Source organism: Dromiciops gliroides, chromosome 1 (genome assembly GCF_019393635.1).
Source record: "Dromiciops gliroides isolate mDroGli1 chromosome 1, mDroGli1.pri, whole genome shotgun sequence".
In the NCBI taxonomy this organism is placed as follows: Eukaryota; Metazoa; Chordata; class Mammalia; order Microbiotheria; family Microbiotheriidae; genus Dromiciops; species Dromiciops gliroides.
In genome coordinates, this window is record NC_057861.1 from 64,978,260 (window position 1) to 64,997,684 (window position 19,425).

Consider the following 19,425-nt stretch of genomic DNA (forward strand, 5'->3'; position numbering starts at 1 on the left):
GGTACATTGTCTAGGGCAAGGAGAGGGTTCAGGTCTTGCTCACAGTCATTAGATACTGATACATTGGTATCAGAAGATAACTCTTAAACCCAGCTGACTTCAAAGGTAGTTCTCTATCCACTACAGAAGTAGAAGTTATCAACTATCACTATCATTATTATTACCACATCATCATCGCCACCAATCATCATCAACAACACAAGCTACACCTGCCTTTTCTTTAGCTCCTTTCCATGAGGCCCAGGTACTAGGCCATCAACACCTTCATTTGGTTTCCTTCAGCGAATCAAAGGATGCACACTAACATGTTCCTATTTCAAGCCTGAAAGTAACTAGAGAAAGATCAACAAGCCAAGGCACTAACTCATGCTGTATACTACAATGAAGAAAAATAGCATTTGAATGTCAAGGAAAAATGCAAGCTCAAAAAAATCTAGGGCTGAAGGGAGAGGCCACGGACAAAAAAGTCTCAGGCCAAAACTGAGCAGAAAAGGTTGCAGTAAGAGGGTCAAGTTGGAATCGGGGAGGAGGAGAAATTCTATCTTCTCCCCCTCTGCTGTCTTCTCCTCTGAGCCACAATGGCTGGCCTGGAAGGACCAGGGCTCATCTGTCTCTGAAACAATCAGCACTTTGATGAGCTGCTGCTGTTAAGTTAATAGATGCACACACTTGGTCACTGGGATGAGACTGAGCCCTAGGGGAGGAGGGGTGTCAGGACTCCTCTGGCTCTCAAGGAACCCAAATATTATACTGCTCTCATAAAATTAGTTATCAGAAGCAGTTCTCTATTAACCAGTTTGTGGATTAACAAGGGAAAAACACTGTTTTCACCCAGCCCTGTGATGAAGAACACCCAAAACTATGTGTAAGGAGAGCCAGCCCAGGGCTGTCATCTGCTCCTATATTCTGCTAGAGGGGAAAGGGTGAAGTAAATCCAGCTGTAGTATTGGTGTGGGGAAAAATGCTGGATTTGCAGTCAGAGGCCCTAGGTTCAAATCCCTTCTCTGCTGTTTACTAACTAGGTGAATGACCCTGGGTAAGTCACTTAATGTCTCTCTGGGAGTCAGTTTCCACATCTTTAAAATGAGGCCGTTGAACTAAATAACCTCTGTGATAATCCAAGGCTTTAGTATCTTACTTTTTTACTACTAGCTAACATTTCTTTAGTGCTTTAAGGCTTCTAATTTTATCCTCATAACAACCTTGGGAGGTGAGTACTGTTATTGCTTATTACTACTTCCAATCGAGGCTTAAAGGGAAAATAAAGATAAAGAAACATACTTGTCAAATTTAGCACATTTCAAAAGGTTAATAATGTTTGCTGGTGGAATGAAAGGAAATTACTAGTCAAAATGAGGCTTATACAGATGTAACTTCTCCACAAGATAATCCCAGAAGAGTCAGTCACATCTGTTACTGAATCTACCTTTATCCAAAGGCCTCTCTGCCCAGGGGGTCTATGTGATAGAATATAGGTTACAGAGACTGGGATGATTTTCTGGGAAGGAAAGAAGAAAGAGACAAAAGAGCTCCATGAGAGAAAAAGAATGTAAACTCCTTTAACTTAGGAACTGCTTTGTGTCTGTACCACCAGGGCCTGGCTGGCACTGCCCACTCCACTGTTTGTTTCAGTTAAAGCCTGTGTCCTAAATCAAGAATCATCCCCTTAAGTCTCCAAGTAAAGTACCGACTAAGGGCCCTACACTTTCTGTAGGCAGCTCCTAATACGGTTAAAGGAATAGAATAGAAACCAAAAGAAAACATTTCTATGCTTATACAAAAAATAATTAACTTTTAAGCCAATAGGACCTATTCCAGATCCAGATCTCAGAAGTCTTGTGAACTGTATTGCCTTAAGAATATTTTGACACAAGTTTCCCTTCTTGAAGATGACTAGGCCTTTGGCTATATTCCCTTTGGAAAGCCAACAACATCACCCCATATGCAGCCAAGTGAGCTGGCCACTTCTGTCCTAAAATACTAAATAGAAAGATGCATTACTCATTCATTTTTATTATTCAGGCAAAGAACTGAGTGCCTATTTGGTTTTAGGGACACACACAAAAAGTAGAAAATACAGTGCCAGCCTTCTAAGAACTTATGATCTAGATGGAGAAAGAAAGTATACACAAATAATTGCAGAAAATAAATGCCACAAAAATGTACAAAGAGTGAAGTGTTATAGGTTAGAGCAGAGGTATCAAACAGGTGGCCCACTGGCCAACATTCCTGGGAAATATTTAACAAAATAAATAAAAATACAATGAAACATAAATAACATCACATTTTAAAGCTATTTCAAGATGTGGCCCACAGGGATCCTTTATGGTTTAGTGGCCCACATTGCTAATTTGAGTTTGACACTGTGGGCTAAAGAAGTGTTTTGTGGGGCAATGACAGTTAAATGACTTGCCCAAGGTCACACAGCTAGTGTCAAGTGTCTGAGGTTGGATTTGAACTCAGGTCCTCCTAAATCCAGGGCCAGGGCTTTATTCACTGCGCCACCTAGCTGCCCCCTCAAATTCAATGTTTTTAATTAACTTCCTACTACCTGCCAAGTATTGCACAAGGCACAAAAAAATATAAAGACCAAGATAATCTCTGTCCTCCAGGAACTTAAAATTCTATTAGGGGAAGAAGAGCATGAAGGCAGGAATAAAATGGTCTGTTTGGAGGACAGTGTGAACATCAAGTTGGGGGCCAAGGAGGTGAGCAGTGAAGAAAGAATGAAAATGTCAGCTGAAAGCTGCATGGAGCCTTGAACATCAAGATGACCAGTTTCTATCTAGTTTATCCTGTATCTTCTTCATTCTCCTTTCTATTCAAAGAATTCCCATTCTCCAAGGCCCTTCTGTCTTCTCAGATTAATAATGCCTTTTATAGTAACAGCAGCGCTTCTCAAAGGAGTATTACATAGTTTCTCTAGGTGTGCTGTGAAACTGTGCATGTAATGTTATTACAGATAAAAGGAAACAAATAATTTTGTATAATAGAAGTTTTACATCCCCAGAATACAAGGGATAGTTATAGTACATATTCACAAATTAAATAAAACCTCTTACAAATATGTGCTAACCTCAAAAACACAACAGATCTTGAACTGAAAAAAAACAACAAATTTCACAAAAAATGGCTGCTCTCAATTGAAGGAAAACTGCACATGCACAGAACTCCTGCCTCTCCTGTAAGGCTGCCAACTTAAACGTTCCGTATGCTCAAGGCCTTAAAGAATATTGTTCTGTCAGCAAATAAATAAATAAATAAAAGGTTGCAAACGTGCCGGAAATAGAAAGTTTTAACCACTTAAACATGTCCTTGTTAGCAGAGCCTAATGTAAGTTCATATCACAAGCTGTTTTATCCATAACCTGTAAAGACAAGCCACAGACTGATGAAACAAAACAAGTCCTGACCCTCCTAACACAAATAAACAGGACAAATTTCTTGAGCTCTGAAACCTATGGAAGGAAATCTCAAGTTGTTAAAATCACCACCACAAGAAAATGGATCCCGAGAACACTGGCAATGCATCAAATTCCCCAGATCCATAATCCTATCCCAATAGTTGAAGTCCCAATTCACTATAATGACTGTCATTTAGCCACTCTAGAACTTAGTAGATCAATGACAGGTCTAGCTCACATGATATTTTACACAGACCATTTGTAATGAGCACACTGGAGCATAATTAGGTGCAATTACAGCACCATGGCTGGTGGTACCTACACTTAGGTATCTGCAAATCAGTGAACCACCATACATAGGGAATGTGCGAAACTGTCTCAATTACCTCATGCAAAGGAATAGTGTCCTTTTCCTTGTGTTCTCAAAGGTGTTAAGGGCTAAAATTCTAGCTAAACTGTCTAAAATATCTAATGAGTGGTCGCCAATAAATTATAAGCTTTAGCAAGAGTTAGACTTTTAAGCATTTATTAAGGAGAATAAGAATTTGGTAAAGAGAGAGAAAGGCCTAGATTCCTATCTATTAAAGGGAGAGCACATTTCTAGCTCCGCTCTCCACCAGAGTCCCAAGGAGTGAGACCGAGTGCCAGTCTCTTCCTTCCTCCTCCCACTAGCCCGCGTCACTTCCTGACGCCAAAGAAAAGACTCCTGGTCTTGCCCTCAAAGACCTTCGCTTCATGGGCAGAACTCTTCTACAGTAAGTCTCCAGCAGGTGGTGTCATTCCAATCGTTAGAAAGGGCAGCAATTTTCAAAGTGTGGTCCAGTAATCCTTGGGGAACCCTGAGACCCTTTCTGAGAATCTAAAAGATCAAACTGTTTTCTTAATAATATTAATGGGTTTTCATTTCTAACATGGGAAATATTGATATAACCCAGATAAACAAAAGCTCTTTGAGATTTTTTAAGTGTAAAGGGGTCCTGAAACCAAAAAGCTTGACCATAGAGGGACATAGAGGCTCCAGGGCATAGACTCTCCATCAACCAGCATTTTTTAAAAAGCTTACAAAGTGCCAAACACAGTGCTAATCGTGGGAATACATATGAAGAGAAGGGCAGACTCTGCCCTCAAGGACCTTACATTCAAAAGGAGTAAGACCAACATTAAGGAGGCTGAAGGTGGGGTAGGGGGTAGTCTGGAATGCAGCCTGGAAAATTCAGGGCTATTCTGGGAAGAATCATCCAATCAGAGCATAAAGCTGAAGGGGCTGACTGTATTTCCACTGTGACTTCCAGGGCTAGAGGAAGGCTTCAGAATGAAGAGCTGAAGCCTCGTAGAGAAAGTGCAACGACTCTTTGCTACTAGGGTTCCAACCATTTCTTTGGTGGAAGGATTCCACTACTTCCTCTTAGACTGTCTTGTCATTCACCTTTTCCTTCCCACCTTCATAATGATATTACCTAACAGAAAGAGCACTCCCAACTTTCTAATGACCCAAGTTCACAAACGGTCATTCTTGACTCTTCTCTCTCGCCCCTTCATTCTATCTCCTTATAGCCATTGCAATCATCACTTCTATTTCAGAAGCCCTCATCACCAGCTTATCTAGACTGTTTCAATAATCCCCTAAATGATCTCCCTGCTTCTTAACTTTACTCCCTCCACACAGCTGCCAAACTGAAACTCTTAAAACATAAATCTGACCATATCCATCAATGAACATTTAAGTCCCTATGGACTCATAATGAAGTTCCAACAGGAACTGTGATTGGTGATCTGCATTAGTGATACAAGGACAAAACTGAATAAGTTGGGGCAGCTAGGTGGTGCAGTGGATAGAGCACCAGCACTGGAGTCAAGAGGACCTGAGTTCAAATCCAGCCTCAGACACTTAACACTTACTAGCTGTGTGAACCTGGGCAACTCACTTAACCCTCATTGCCCAACCAAAAAAAAAAAAAAAAAAAAAAACTGAATCAGTCCCTGCCCTCAGGGAACTTACATTCCACAGGGAGGTAAAAGATATTCACATATATGAATAGCTACCAAATAAACATAAGGTGGGGGGGGGGGGAGCTACTAGTAGCTTGGGAGACCAGGCAAGACTTAATGTAGAAGGCAGCACTTGAGTGGAGTTTTGATGGAAACAAGAAATTCCAGTATGCATAGGTAAAGAGAAAGAACATTCCAAGAATTGGAGATGGTCATATGAGGAACAACAAGGCTAGTCTGGCTGCATCATAGAGTGCAGAAAGGGGAATAATAAGTAATAAGGCTAGAAGTTGGGGGTCAGGTTTTGAAGGGCTTTCAAAGTCAAACAGAGGAATTTATAGTTTGATACTAGAGGCACTAGGCAGTGCTGTTTCCTCTAAGATGAAACAGAAAATTCCCAGCCTTGCACTTGGGGCATTCTACAATATGTTTCCTCAGTTACCCTTGCAGCTTTATTACATATCATTCCCTTTCACATATCCTCCATTTTAGTCCAACTAACCTGCCAGCTGTTCCCTGTAAGTGGAGTCCACTTCCCATCTCCTTGCCTTTGCCCAGGCTCTCCCCTCATGTCCAGATGCCTCCTTACCTCTGCCTCTTAGAATCCTGGTTTCCTTCAAAGAACAGGCCAACACCCCCTCCTCCATAAAACTTTTCCCTTTATTGTTACTGGTACTGACTCCCCCTTGAAAGAACTTTGTGTTCCTTTATGTATATTTATCTGTATATGTGTTGTGTTCCCTTTCCCCAAAGTAGAAGGGGGGCAGGTTTCTCCTAGAAGTCAGGTTTCCTTTTTTTGGCACAATATTCCCAGCACCTAGTCAAGTGTTATACACATAGTGTACACTTAAATGTTATTTAATTGTGAGAGAAATGATTATTAATAACTAATGATTGGGGGATAGCCAGAGTTCCCCCCTTTATCTAAAGTCCTCATTGCAAAGTTCAGTCCCTTGGATATAACTGATGAGATTGAAATAACTCTCCTCAATCTTGGTCAGACTCCACCCAACCTTAATTTAAAATGGAGAAGCCCACTGTGACCTATTCAGGTTTGGGTGGAGATAAATTCTTTGATTAGACTGCCCAAAGCTGGGAGTGATCTAGGTGTATCTAGGTGTAGAGATACACCTAGATTTGTCCAATGTCACTCTCTCAGCCTCCTGTTTGAGTGGGTCCACCTCTCATTGTAATATTCATTGTCTCAGTTAATTGTTAACCAATAAGAGTTGACTGCCACCCTCAAGACCGTCCACTCTTCCATAGATATGTAAACTGAGCCCACCATCATGAGAGGTCTTTAGCATTTGAGAGTGCCACTAACCCCTTTTATTAAATGCTAGCATTATTAATCAAATGACTATCTGTTTCTCTACCTTTTTAAACATCAGAATTGAATTGCTTCAATGTTTTTAAAGCATTCCACATTAATTCTCAAATCATTTTTCTACACAACAACTCTGAGTCTATAAAGCATTTTACAGATGGGGAAATTAAGGCTAAGAGGGGTTAAGTGGCAGAGCAAGAACCTGAACCCAGACCTTCTGATTCCAAGTCCAACACTTTTTCCCCCTAGAGCATGGCTGCCTCCCCTGTGTCTGCTATGGATATGGGACCCCTTTAGATTTGAACAAACTTGTCTCTTCCAGGTCATGAAAAGATCCAAGTCAAATCCCACATCCTCTATGAAGCCTCCACAGCACTGCAGAATAGAAAAGGTACTCAGCAGCATTCAATCCAACCTAGGCCCCCCAAAAGAATCCTTGGCATAACCCACCTGTCAAGGAGGCGGACAGCCTTTGCTTAAAGATCTCTAATGACATGGGGTAGGGAATGGGCCTGTGGTTTCATTGGCATAGGGAACTCCTGGGAGAGAAGACTCCCTGTACCAAGGCAGGTTAGCACCTACAACATTGCCCTGAGTACTGAAGGGTTAAGTCCCAGGGTCACAAAGCCAAGAATGTGATAGAGGCACAGGAATATTCATGCCCCTCTGAGTCTCAGGCATTGTGCTAAGCACCGGGGATATAAGTTTAAAGGTTAAAACAATCCTTATTCAGAAAGATTCTGTTGTAATGGGGAAGACACAAATATTCAACGTAAATGTCAAGTAAATAAATATAAGCAAGCTAGTTTAGGAATAAGGGCACTAGCATTTGAGGGATCAGGAAAGACTTCATGCAGAAGATGGTACTTAAACCTTATCTTAAAGGATAAGAGGCAGAGAGTAAGGAAGGAGTGCATTCCAGGCATGGGGGGATTGCCAGTGCAAAGATCAAGAGATTGGAAATGGAGTACCATGTGGGAAGAAGAGACAGAAGGTCTGGTTAGTTCACCAGAGCGCATGAGACTGGAAAGAGGTTGGGCCTAGGTTGTTTAGAGCTTCTAAGCTGGAGTGGAGTTTGTAGCACAGTTTAGCACTGGCACAAAGCACATGTTTAATAAATGTTTCTTGACTGCCTGATTATATTTGATCCTAAGCACAAGAAGAAACCACTCAAGCTGGTTGCATAGGGGAGTCACATGGCCAGCTCTGCAATTAAGGAAAATTACTTGGCAACAGTGTGTAGGGTAGACACTAGTGGTAAGAAACTTGAGGTAAGGAAGTCAATTTAGAGGTCACTGTAATAATCTAGGGTAGAGAAGATAAAGGCCTGAACAAAGCTCCTTGACTGAAGTAGCTGTGTGACTGAAGAGATGCAAGAAATGTTATGAAGATTTGGCATGTGGGTTGGATATGTAGAGGTGAGGGCTAGTGAGAAATCTAGGATAATACCGAGATTCTGAACTTTGGGAGACTGGAAGTATGGCAGTACCTTCAACAAAAGTAAGGAAGTTTGGAGGAAGGTGGGATTTGGGGAAAAAATAATGGATTAAGCTTTCAACATGGTCTTGAACATCCAGTTTAAAATGTCCAGTAGGAAATTGGTGATATGAGACTACAGCTCTAGGAACAAACCTGGGGCAGCTAGGTGGCTCAGTGGATAAAGCACTGGCCCTGGATTCAGGAGGACCTGAGTTCAAATCCTACCTCAGGCATTTGACATTTCCTACCTGTGTGATCCTGGCCAAGTCACTTAACCCTCATTGTCTCACAAAATAAAAACAAAAAAATGCATGCTGACTCTAGGAACAAACCTTGGAAAACACTCACAATAAGGGGAAGTGGAGCGGATGATGAGCCAGCCAAGGAAATAAGGAATGATCAGACTAATAGGAGGTGAACAAAGAGAGAAGTGTCATGAAAATCCTGCAAGAGAGTATCCAGAAGGAACAGGAAGTCAACAGCATTAAATGTTATAGAGAGGTCAAGAGGGATGAGCACTGAGAAAAAGCTGATATAGCAATTAACAGATCCTTGGTAACTCTAAAGAGAGTATGCTGTTTCAGTTAAGTAATGAGGTTGGAAGCCAAATAGCAAAGGATCAAGGAGTGAATGAAAAGAAAGTGGAAGCAGCAAGTGTAGACAGCTTTATAAAGGAGTTTGGGTGAGAAGGGAGGATGACAGTTTAAGGGAAAGGTGGGATCTAGCGATGGGTATTTTAAGGATGGGGGAGACTTGGGTATATTTGAAAGTAGTAGTAAAGCGACCAAAAGATAAGGATTAGTTGAAGATGGGGGGGGGACAGTTGGCTTTGGCAGGAAGGGACTTTTTCAGTAAGAGACTGAAGAAAGTAGGAAATGATGTCAAGGAGCTTTGAGATGAAGAGAATGGGAGAAGGGGCTTATGTCAAAAAGCCTCAAGCCTCAGTTTTCTCAGTAAAGTGATGATCAAGGCCTTCAGCTATGAAGGGAAAGGGAGGTGTAGAAGGCTTGAGAAGGGAGAAAGTTCGGAATAGTTTTTGTCCAGAGTGAGACAAGTAAGGACAAACAAAGGGATTTGCCTTGCTTCGGTGAGTACCATCCAGCAGAATGTGTTCAGTGGCTAGTGACTAGGACTGGAGGAGGTAAAGAGTGGGGAGTAATCAATCTAAAGCTGAAATTTGTGTGATGAGTGTCAATAGGATAAGGGGTTCAAGGACAGAGGGCAATCTAAAAGTTGAAAATGGCCTACTTCTGGGGCAGCTAGGTGGCGCAGTGGGTAAGGCACCAGCCTTGGATTCAGGAGGACCTGAGTTCAAACCTAGCCTCAGACACTTATTAGCTGTGTGACCCTGGGCAAGTCACTTAACCCCCATTGCCCTGAAAAAGAAAAAAAAAAAAAGAAAGAAAATGGCCTACTTCTGAGTTGAGATTGGAGACAGAAGAAAGTGCAGTGAGAGCAGGCGTGATGGCCTGAGAAAGTATGGTGAAACAGAGGAATTGGAGGTCTTGATGAGGGCAAAGAACAGATTTAGGAAGGAAGAAGGAATGATAGGAGATTAGTATCAGATAATGTTATGGTCAAAGTTTAAAATTAGGAAGGTTGGACAATTATAGGTAATAGTGAGATTTAATTTGTGACCATTCCTATCTTGACTAAGGGGGAATGATGGAGTAGGTAATAATATTTAAGAAGGCTGAGGAACTGGGAGATTATTATATTTAAGGGAGCATGTGTGTTGATATTAAAGTCTCCTAGTGTAAGGCAGAACTTGGGGAGGAGATGGTAAGCAGGTTTTCCTTGAAAAAGGAGAGAAATGACCTGGGGGGGGGGGGTCTGAATACTATGGCCACCATAATTTGGTAGAAAATTTTGATTAAATAGACTTGAAAAGAGAAAGAGCACTGGGGACTGACGCAAGGGGTTTGTGAGAAAGGATATAGACAGTGCTAGAGAGGCTAGGCAGATCTTCCCAGGGCTTCCTAGTTTTGAGGCCAGGTCTCTATCCATTACCTTAGCCCACCTCTCTCAAATGAGAGATTCTAACAACTCTAGTCCAAAGTAGTCTTTCCCTCTTTAAAACTCCCATAATATCAATATCTGTACCCTTCATTTGGCACTTATTGTCATCTTGTACTGCCATTTCATGGGTGCGTTTGTCTCCCTAAAAAAAGACTGTGAGTTCCTTGAGTGCAGAAATTGTGTATAATATTTCTTTTATATCACTCCAAACAACTAGCATAGTGTAAAGCAAATTGTAAATTTTAAATAAAGACTTGAAATGAATGTGGTGCTTCCTCCAAAGCTTGAAGCACGATCATGTTGAGTAAGATTATTTCCAGGAAAGTTTAAACAAATTTTACCCATATTTTTCTGCTAGGATTGGAAAACCTTTGTCACAGGCCCACTCTTAAAGGTCCAGGCAGCAGGCTAACCCTCCTTGGAGTAGAATAGAAAAGGAAGATCAAGAACTCTCCCTGGAAGCCACAGTTCTTCAAACACTGATCCCTACTCAACAGGAAATGAGCAAAAATGTAACCAAGTTGCAAAGCTCAGGAAAAGGGTTTGCCAAATTCATGAATATGAAAGGCCCAGGAGATAGAAAGGAACCAGCTGCTGACAAGAGTTTGACACATTCCCCCACCCAATTTCAGGGACAGCTTTGCAAAATAATGAAAAGTACAGCCCCAAGTATTTTACTAGTGAACATTAAATAATCTTTAGAGTATTGTGGATGTTTGGGGTGGAGGAGGGTGGAGAACAGCCTCAATGGGTCTGCTGGACTCCTGACCTCAAATAGAAAGGTTTGAAGAAAGCCCTTGCTTTTTTTTTTTTTTGAAGCCCTTGATTATTAACAATAAAACACCACTAAAGCAAAGAAACAATTACACTCATCTTGAAAATAAGAAATATGAGACAATTTCACTACCACCTTCCCACTCCCCCAACCACCCTGCAATGCCAAAATGTGCAGTTCATTTCTAAAATCATATCATGCAAGTTGGCCACACGCCTTGAATTAAAATGAAGTTTCTCCAGATTAGATCAGTTTCAAAATGTTGGCAGAAGTCAAAGTAAGAGAAGGGCCAAGATGAGACTTAGGGCACATTGTATCCTTATGTCTCTATTATAAACCATATGAAACCTAAACAGTCAAATTGAAGAGAGGCAGATTTAAGGTTGAATTTATATAGTTTTTCTGTTGGGAGAAAACATAAATTGCAGTTTGGATTAATGTTAAAATACAAAGAAGGGACAAAACTACTGTTAGGAAGACAAAGTGGCTAATTCATGGAGTAAGATAAGGTACATAGGTCCCTCAAAAACATTCTATAGCTCAGTTTTTCAAATTGAAAAAAAGGGCTGCCATGGAATAGCAGAAGCTCTGAAGCTTTATAATAAAAGTGCTTTGGTATCTTTAGGGTTAAAAAACCAAAAACCCAGAGCTAAGAACAGTGATTAGATAAGACAGTGTTACCTTTAGGTCTTTATTAAATACATAGTTCTGAGTCAGAAATGAACTTTCAGCTTTTACCTTGTTTACATAGCACCATTTAAAGTCAATGTCATTTGAGATCTAAGATCATGACATAAAAATCCTTAATTATAACAATAAATTGCAAAGCACTTCATATTTACAAAGTGTCATTTATGTCTGTTACTGCTAATATTCTTGTGAAAGAAGTTAAGTGAACCTTATTTTACCAATAGGTCAAAGAGGCAGAGTGGCTCAGTGATTCAATTAGACTTTCTAAGTAAGCTTCTTGTGTGCAGGCACTGGTTAACCTTGCTTCTGCACTACTTTAAGAGCTATGCAATGGTAAAAATATAGTAGGTGCCTAAAATACAAACCTATTCGCTAATTAAGACATATTACAATTAATGACAAAATACTTAATGGAACTATTAGTTCCTGATTGTTCTGTAGTTACTCGGTTCCCAACACGAACATCTAAAGTAACTGCTAGGACAAGTACTTACAGTACAATTGTCAGTAAACTTGCTAGTTTATCAGAATCCAGGAATCATAGTTTCCTGTATAGCACACACATACAGCATTAACCCTGAATTAAACCCCATCCTACATAGATATCTCAGTTGCAAAATCCTTTCCAACTTCCAATGCCAGCTACTTTAAAGGAAGAGGGAATTTCCTGTGGTTATCCTGCAGCTACAGATCCATATGAAATGAGAAGACACCCCTCTGATGACAAGCCCTTAAATCCCTACAAACAGACTCTCTGGAGTCCATGACCTTGCTTTAAAAATACTTTAATGGGGCAGCTAGGTGGCGCAGTGGATAGAGCACCAGCCCTGAAGTCAGGAGTACCTGATTTCAAATCCAGCCTCAGACACTTAACACTTACTAGCTGTGTGACCCTGGGTAAGTCACAACCCCAATTGCCTCAAAAAAAAAACCCTTTAATAACTGTATTTCAATAGAATTGGTTTCCTTTGTAATTCCATGTATGTTATTCTATGTATTTCTTTTCTTTTTTTTGCAGAGCAATGAGGGTTAAGTGACTTGCCCAGGATCACACAGCTAGTAAGTGTCAAGGCTGGATTTGAACTCAGGTCCTCCTGAATTCAGGGCCAGTGCTTTATCCACTGCACCACCTAGCTGCCCCCTATTCTATGCATTTCAAAACATTATTCTGAGAAAGGTTTTACCAGCCAGCCAAATAAGGCTGTGGTGCACACAAGAAAGTTAAGAAGCTCCTAGTCTTTTGTATCATTTCATATTTCTAAAGCATTGGCCCTAAAATTCCACTGGTGCTAAGGCAAAAGGGACAAATGTTTTGATGCCTAAAGTATGTTATCAGACGGTCGCATGGTTTCTTATTTATAAAACTCAATATTTCATTAGGAAATCAAAATTTTATCCACAAAACTGGGTTTTAAAAAAGAAACAAAACTTGAATGAGGCCACAGTAATGAGCATTAGTACAGTGCTCCACTCTTGGAACAAAATTGGTATTTTAAAAGACCTATTCCATGCTATTTCTGACATCTAATAGGTTAGGTATAAAATATCCCTAAGTACCTTGTTGTACCTCCTTCCTTTCTCCTCAGCCCTCCCCTAAGGATTCCTTCCTGACTGCTCGAGACTCAAAACAGCCTAAAGAACATCCAAGAAGTTTCAAAGGCAAAGATCATGGCAAGAGTGACTTCTCCTTGCTCAGACTGAACAAATCTTCCACTTTGAACATTCTCTCCCTCCTTTCAAGCAATAAAGGTGGGTACTGCATTCCAAATGATTGCCAGTTGGAGCCTTAGGTACTAACTAGAATCTCTGTCATGGTAAAAACCACAAGAATTATCAGCAAACCACTTAAACTTGTCATTTAGGCCTGGGAATATTGAGAATCAAAATTACATTTTAGTATCTCACCAGTGAAGGACTCTCTGTTCCTCCTTGCCCTCAAAATGCACAAATAAAGACCTCCTTTCAATTCTCAGAGGTGCTACAAATACAAGAGGTCAGACAGATGGTAAGGGGAGCAGAAAGGGTGGGTGGGTAGGTGTTAGGCAGAACAGAGGGGAGCAAAATGGATGGTGATCAGACAGATGGCTAGTTATTTTACTGCTTTTCCTCTATGGACTCTTTTTCATCTCAGAGCAGCTCCAAAGAAGCTTCATTCCTTTACCCTGTAATGGCATTCCAGGAGAAAGACAGTTTACATTAGAGAAAGCTAAAGCTCCTTATAAACTCTCCAGTAGGGGAAAACATACCAAAGCTTAAACAGATTTTTAACATAACCTGAAAGGTTGGAATAGATAAATTAGTGTGGAATTTGCTTGAGTTGATTAGCAATATAACCAATGAAAACTTTTAACTAAAATCAAAGCCTTAGTTCCCCAACCAAGTTTTTGGTGGCTTTTTTTTTTTTGGTATGCAATTTGCAACTCTTCCAAATTCACCCAGGATCTCTTTTTCCAATTTAGAAATATTGAAATAAGTCTCCAAGTTCAAAATTCTGCTTCCAAAGTACAAAGGAAGGAAGTCTCTCTTAGAAAATCATCTTCTCTGGTAGTGTGGAGGGGGATAAGAAAGGTGTTAATGGTTTGAATAAGAAAAACACAAATAAAACAAACAAGTTATCAAGGAAATATAGCAGTAGACTCCAAAAATAACAGAAGTGACAGCTTTATGCATAAACATAAGTAGATTTTTAGGGTAATATTTGAAAGTACATCATATAAGGTCTATGGATACTGGACTCTTAAACAATCCAGTTGGGCTCCACAGTTCTCAAGGCTGGAGTTGTGAACGTAGACTCTTTCTTTGAAATAAAATATCTGTCTGCTAACCTGAATCCACCTTGTGTAGATACCTTAACTCTGAGCGCTAAACCTATGTTGGCTATTGCTTCTGTAAAAGAATGGAATATCCCTATACCTCTTGTTGGCATTCTAGAATACTCCTGCCATGTAAGGAATAAGCCTAAGTATCTATCCCTTCTTGAACAGATGTCTCTCGGCCAATGTGCCCCCACACACCCCCTCCATCCGCCCAAAGCAAGAGGCAGTGCCTATGAGTCAACATCCTAGAACAACCTCTGAACTGATTTCTCTTTCCCCCACAAATTCTACCCAACCTTCCAGGGAACACGATCACATGCCAATATATCTGAACAATCTATTAGACCTCATTTCTCTTTTCTTCATAGGCTTTACAAATCTTCTGAAGCAATGGGCAATGTCTACGTGCCAATGGGCAGTCACCGGCCCATTTTTCTCACAAATTCTATCCATCCCCCTAAGGGAGAGAATAGTGCCGGCCTCTCTGGACAATCTCTAGACCCTAGCTTCTTAAATTGTGGGTCGCAACCTCATATGGGTGGGGGTTAGAGAAAAATTTGGCAACAGTAAAAGGTTATATATACCTATTTTATATACCCAGGGTGGTGAAAAAAATTTCTCCGGTTAAAAGGGGTCACAAGCAGAAAAAGTTTAAGAAGCCCTGCTCTACACAATGTCATTTCTCCATTTGTTCTATCGATTTTCCCCAAGAGCCTCCCTGGACAATCTCTGACCCAATTTCATTTCATCCCCGAGGTTTTTACCCATGTTCCCATGGGAAGGCCAGTGCTGGCCTTAAGAGTCAACTTCTGGACTAAGGTCACTTTCCTCCAGGCGCTCCAATCATCCTCTAAGGGCAGAGGCCAGTGCTGGCCTCCCTGAGCAACCTCTGGACCAAAGTTACGTCTTACCACAGGCTCTACCGATCCTAATTCTGTGATCCCAGGACAGGACAGGACTGGCCTTTCTGGACAACCTCTCTACCGGTCAGTTACTTAGCCCTGAAAAGTCTATCCATCTTCCTAGGGCAGAGAACAGAGGTGGCCCCTGAACATCTGGAGTGATGTCACTCTCCCCCTCCCCCCTCCATGGAGGCTCCATCCATCCTCCAGGGGTGGGGGCCAGAGCTGGCCTCCCAGCATCAGCTCCGGATCGAAATCACTTCCCTACTCCCCACTCTCACCCCCGCGGGTTCCATCCATCCTTCTGGGTGGGGGCCAGAGCTGGCCTTCCAGCGCAATCTCGGGAGCGATGTCACTCCCACCCCCGCGGGCTCCATCCATCCTCTGGGGCTGAATTTGGAGCAGGCCCCTCGGCACGACCTCGGGAGCGATGTCACTCCCACCCCTGCGGGCTCCATCCATCCTCCGGGGCAGGGGCCTCTTCAGACCAAAGGCTCCGGCCCCCCTCCCTAGCCCCACGGGCCCGCTCCCCGCTGCAGGGGCTGAGGACCGAGGCAGCGGGCCGGGCCAGGAGCGTGAGAGCGTCAGCCGGTCCGTCCGTCAGTCCGTCGGTCGGTGGTCCCTCCGCCCCCCGTGCCGCTCACCTGGCTCGCCTTATAGAACTGCTTCTTGAGCCCGGCCACCGACATGCTGCCTCCCGCAGCCAGACCTCCCGGCCGGCCCCGACCCAGCTAGCGACAGACAAACAGACTGGCAGACAGACAGCTCCTGACGCTGACACCGGTCGGGCCCGCCCGCCGCTGCCCCCGCCTCAACCGCCTCTGCCTGTCCTCGGCACCGCCTCAGCGCCCGCCCGCCCGCTCGCTCGCTCTCCCGCTGGCTCGCGCTTGCTCTCAGGATATTACATGGCAACCGCACACTTCCGGTCCCGGCCCCAGCTCGCGCCCCCGACTCCTCCTCCCCTCCCCCTCCCTTCTTCCTCTTCCTCTTCCCTCTCTTTAGCTCTCCCCACTTCAAGCTGGGGGAGGAATTTTCAACTCCCGAGTGTAGAAGTGGACCGGCACCTCGAAGCCCTCGCGCTCCCTCTGCTGGTGGGGACGGGCGTAGGTAGCACCGAGCCCGGAGCGGGAGGGGATGGGGCGAGGAGAGGAAAGAACGCTAGACCGGGAATGGGGGGGTGGGGGAGGTGGGAGAAAGTCCGACCACCATAGAAAATGGCGAAGGCAGCCTAGAGGGGAGCCTTGATCCGACAGTGCCCCCTGCAGGTGAAGCGTCACGAGACCCCCCTCCCCTTCTCGTCCCCCTTCCTCCATATCCCCAAATCCATTAAGTAACTGCAGTTTACAAACTAAGAGTTAGATTTTGTAGGAAGCTGGAATGGAGTCAGGTATTATCACAGTATTACAGGATCTCAGGGTTGGAAGGGACTTCAGTTCTACCCTCTAAAGAGTAAAAGTCTGACCCTTCTCCCCTTCTGACAAAAGTTCAGTTATCCTCTTCAGATTACATTCCCACTTCTTTCAACCAATCTGTGAATATCGCAATCCCCAGGTCCCTTTACCAAGGCATCCTCCTCTGAAATGTTTTCAATTTGAATTGTCATCCTTAAAAGGTAGAGCTCCTAAATGAATGAATGAATGAATGAACAAATGAACGAACAAATAAATAAATAAATAAATGATTTTTTTTTTTTAAGGTAGAGCTCCTTAAAAGGTACAGCTAGGTGGCGCAGTGGATAGAGCACCGGCCCTGGATTCAGGAGGACCTGAGTTCAAATCCGACCTCAAACACTTGACACTTACTAGCTGTGTGACCCTGGGCAAGTCACTTAACCCCCATAGCCCTGCCCCACCCCCAAAAAAAAAAGGTACAGCTGAACTGGGTACCAACAGATAGTAGTCTGATCAGGGCAAGGTACAGTGAGACCATCACCTTTCTTGTTCTGGGCATCATGCTTCCCATGATCACATATGCTTCTAAGATCGCATAAACGTTTGTGGGTGCCATGTCATAGTCACATCATATGGAATTTGTAAATTTTGCAAACCCTGTTGCATCATGTAAATGGTAGCTCATTATTACTAGAGCAGCATCATGGTCTCAGAGTGAGAAAGACCTGAATTCAAATCCTAGTTCGGTCACATACTATCTGGATGTTACCCTGACAACTCACTTGGCCTCTCAGTGCCCAAGCCAATTATCTAAGACTGTAAGCTGTAGTTACCAATGTAGATCAACAGTTTCTGATGTACATTGGAGGGAGTCTCCTCGCTGAGAGTTCCCCCACACCAATGAAATCATAGGACCAGTAAAAAAAATGATTATTTGTTCTCGTCTTTTAAAAAATTATTGTTATCATAATATCAGCTTCAATAGCCATCCCACAGAGACTGGATGCTTTTCCTGTGTCTTTTAAGAGGGACTAGAATTTTGGGGGAAATGGTGTAACTGTCATCTGGAATGAATTAACTGACATGGCTTATGTGAGGCAAAGAGCAAAAGAACTAGGAAAACATCTTTCTGACAGGCTCAGTGGATTAGCTATCATGGAGAAAGTTGCCTGAAGAGACACTAAGAAAACTGAGTTTAACTTTTTGTTCTATGGAGAAGAAATTTTATCTGCCTTGCTAAGAGAATGCAACTGTGGGACTATAGTTCCAGTGTCCATTGAGAACTCAGCAGTTCCAAGTCAATGGTTAAAAGTAACCAGGAAATTATGCCCAAAGGGCGATAAAGCTGTCCATACCCTTTGACCCAGCAATACCACTTTTGGGTCTTTTTCCCAAAGAAATCATGGAAAGGGAAAAGGGACCCACATGTACAAAAATATTTATAGCTGCTCTTTACGTGGTGGCAAGGAATTGGAAGTTGAGGGGGTGCCCATCAATTGGGGAATGGCTGGACAAGTTGTGGTATAGGAATACAATGGAATACTATTGTGCTATAAGAAATGATGAGCAGAAGAAGTTCAGAGAAACCTGGAGGGTCTTGCGTGAGCTGATGATGAGTGAGATGAGCAGAACCAGAAGAACATTGTACACAGTATCATCGACATTGAGTGTTGATCTACTGTGATGGACTATATTCTTCTCACCAATGCAATGGCACAGAAGAGTTCCAGGGAACTCATGATGGAAGAGGATCTCCAAATCCAAGGGAAAAAAAAAAAAAGAACTGCGGAATATAGATGCTGATTGAACCATACTATTTCTTCTGTTTTTGATGCTGTTGTTTTTTTCTATTTTGAGGTTTTTCATCATTGCGCTGATTTTTTCTTATAACATGACTAATGCAGAAATAGGATTAATGTTATTATGTGTGTGTATATATATATATATATATATATATATATATATAAAACCTATATCAGATTACCTGCTGTCTAGGGGAGAGGGGAGGGTGGGGAGGGAGGGAGAAAAATCTGAAATTGTAAAGCTTGTATAAACAAAAGTTGAGAACTATCTTTACATGTAACGAAAAAAAATAAAATACTTTATTAATAAAAAAACTCAACAAAAAAGTAACCAGGAATGTGATCTTTCTCATGGTAGATATGTTGCTGAAATATTTAAATATAGCTTTGAATTAGGTGTTAGAATGTTAATAAATTGTATAGTCAGTAACAACATCATTTGTCTAAACTTATGAGACCTAGGTTTGCTATTAAGAGAGAGAAATGAGTAAAACTTTACAGGGAAAACAGTTTCTCTATTTGTAAAACCAGTGTGGGGACTCAGAGCTAATTGTTTAATTTATGAAACTGTGCAATTCTATTAATTTATAAGGAAATATTAGAATATATCCCTTGATTGACTTAGAACCTTGCTAGAAAATTAATAAGGAAATGAGATATTAATAATCAGAAAAAATGTGGGTTGGTGTGGTTGTCAAATAGTAGACTACATAGCTTACCCAACCTGATCAAGGCTACATGTGGGGTCTTACCAAAACCCCATTACCTTTTTTCCCTTTCTTTGTATTCCCAGCACTTATCACATATGCATTGCACACAGTAGGTGCTTAAT

The 19,425-nt window shown here is 42.1% G+C and overlaps 1 protein-coding gene across 1 annotated transcript in view; it reads right to left on the reverse strand.

Annotated features, from left to right (window-relative positions):
• The window catches only part of SH3GL1 (SH3 domain containing GRB2 like 1, endophilin A2), a 94,340-nt gene extending 77,771 nt beyond the window's left edge, over positions 1-16,569 (reverse strand). The window contains 1 exon segment of the mRNA XM_043976407.1: positions 16,045-16,569. Within this exon segment, the coding sequence (XP_043832342.1) occupies positions 16,045-16,089 (45 nt within the window). The 5' untranslated portion in view covers positions 16,090-16,569.
• Positions 16,570-19,425: the final 2,856 nt, after the last annotated feature.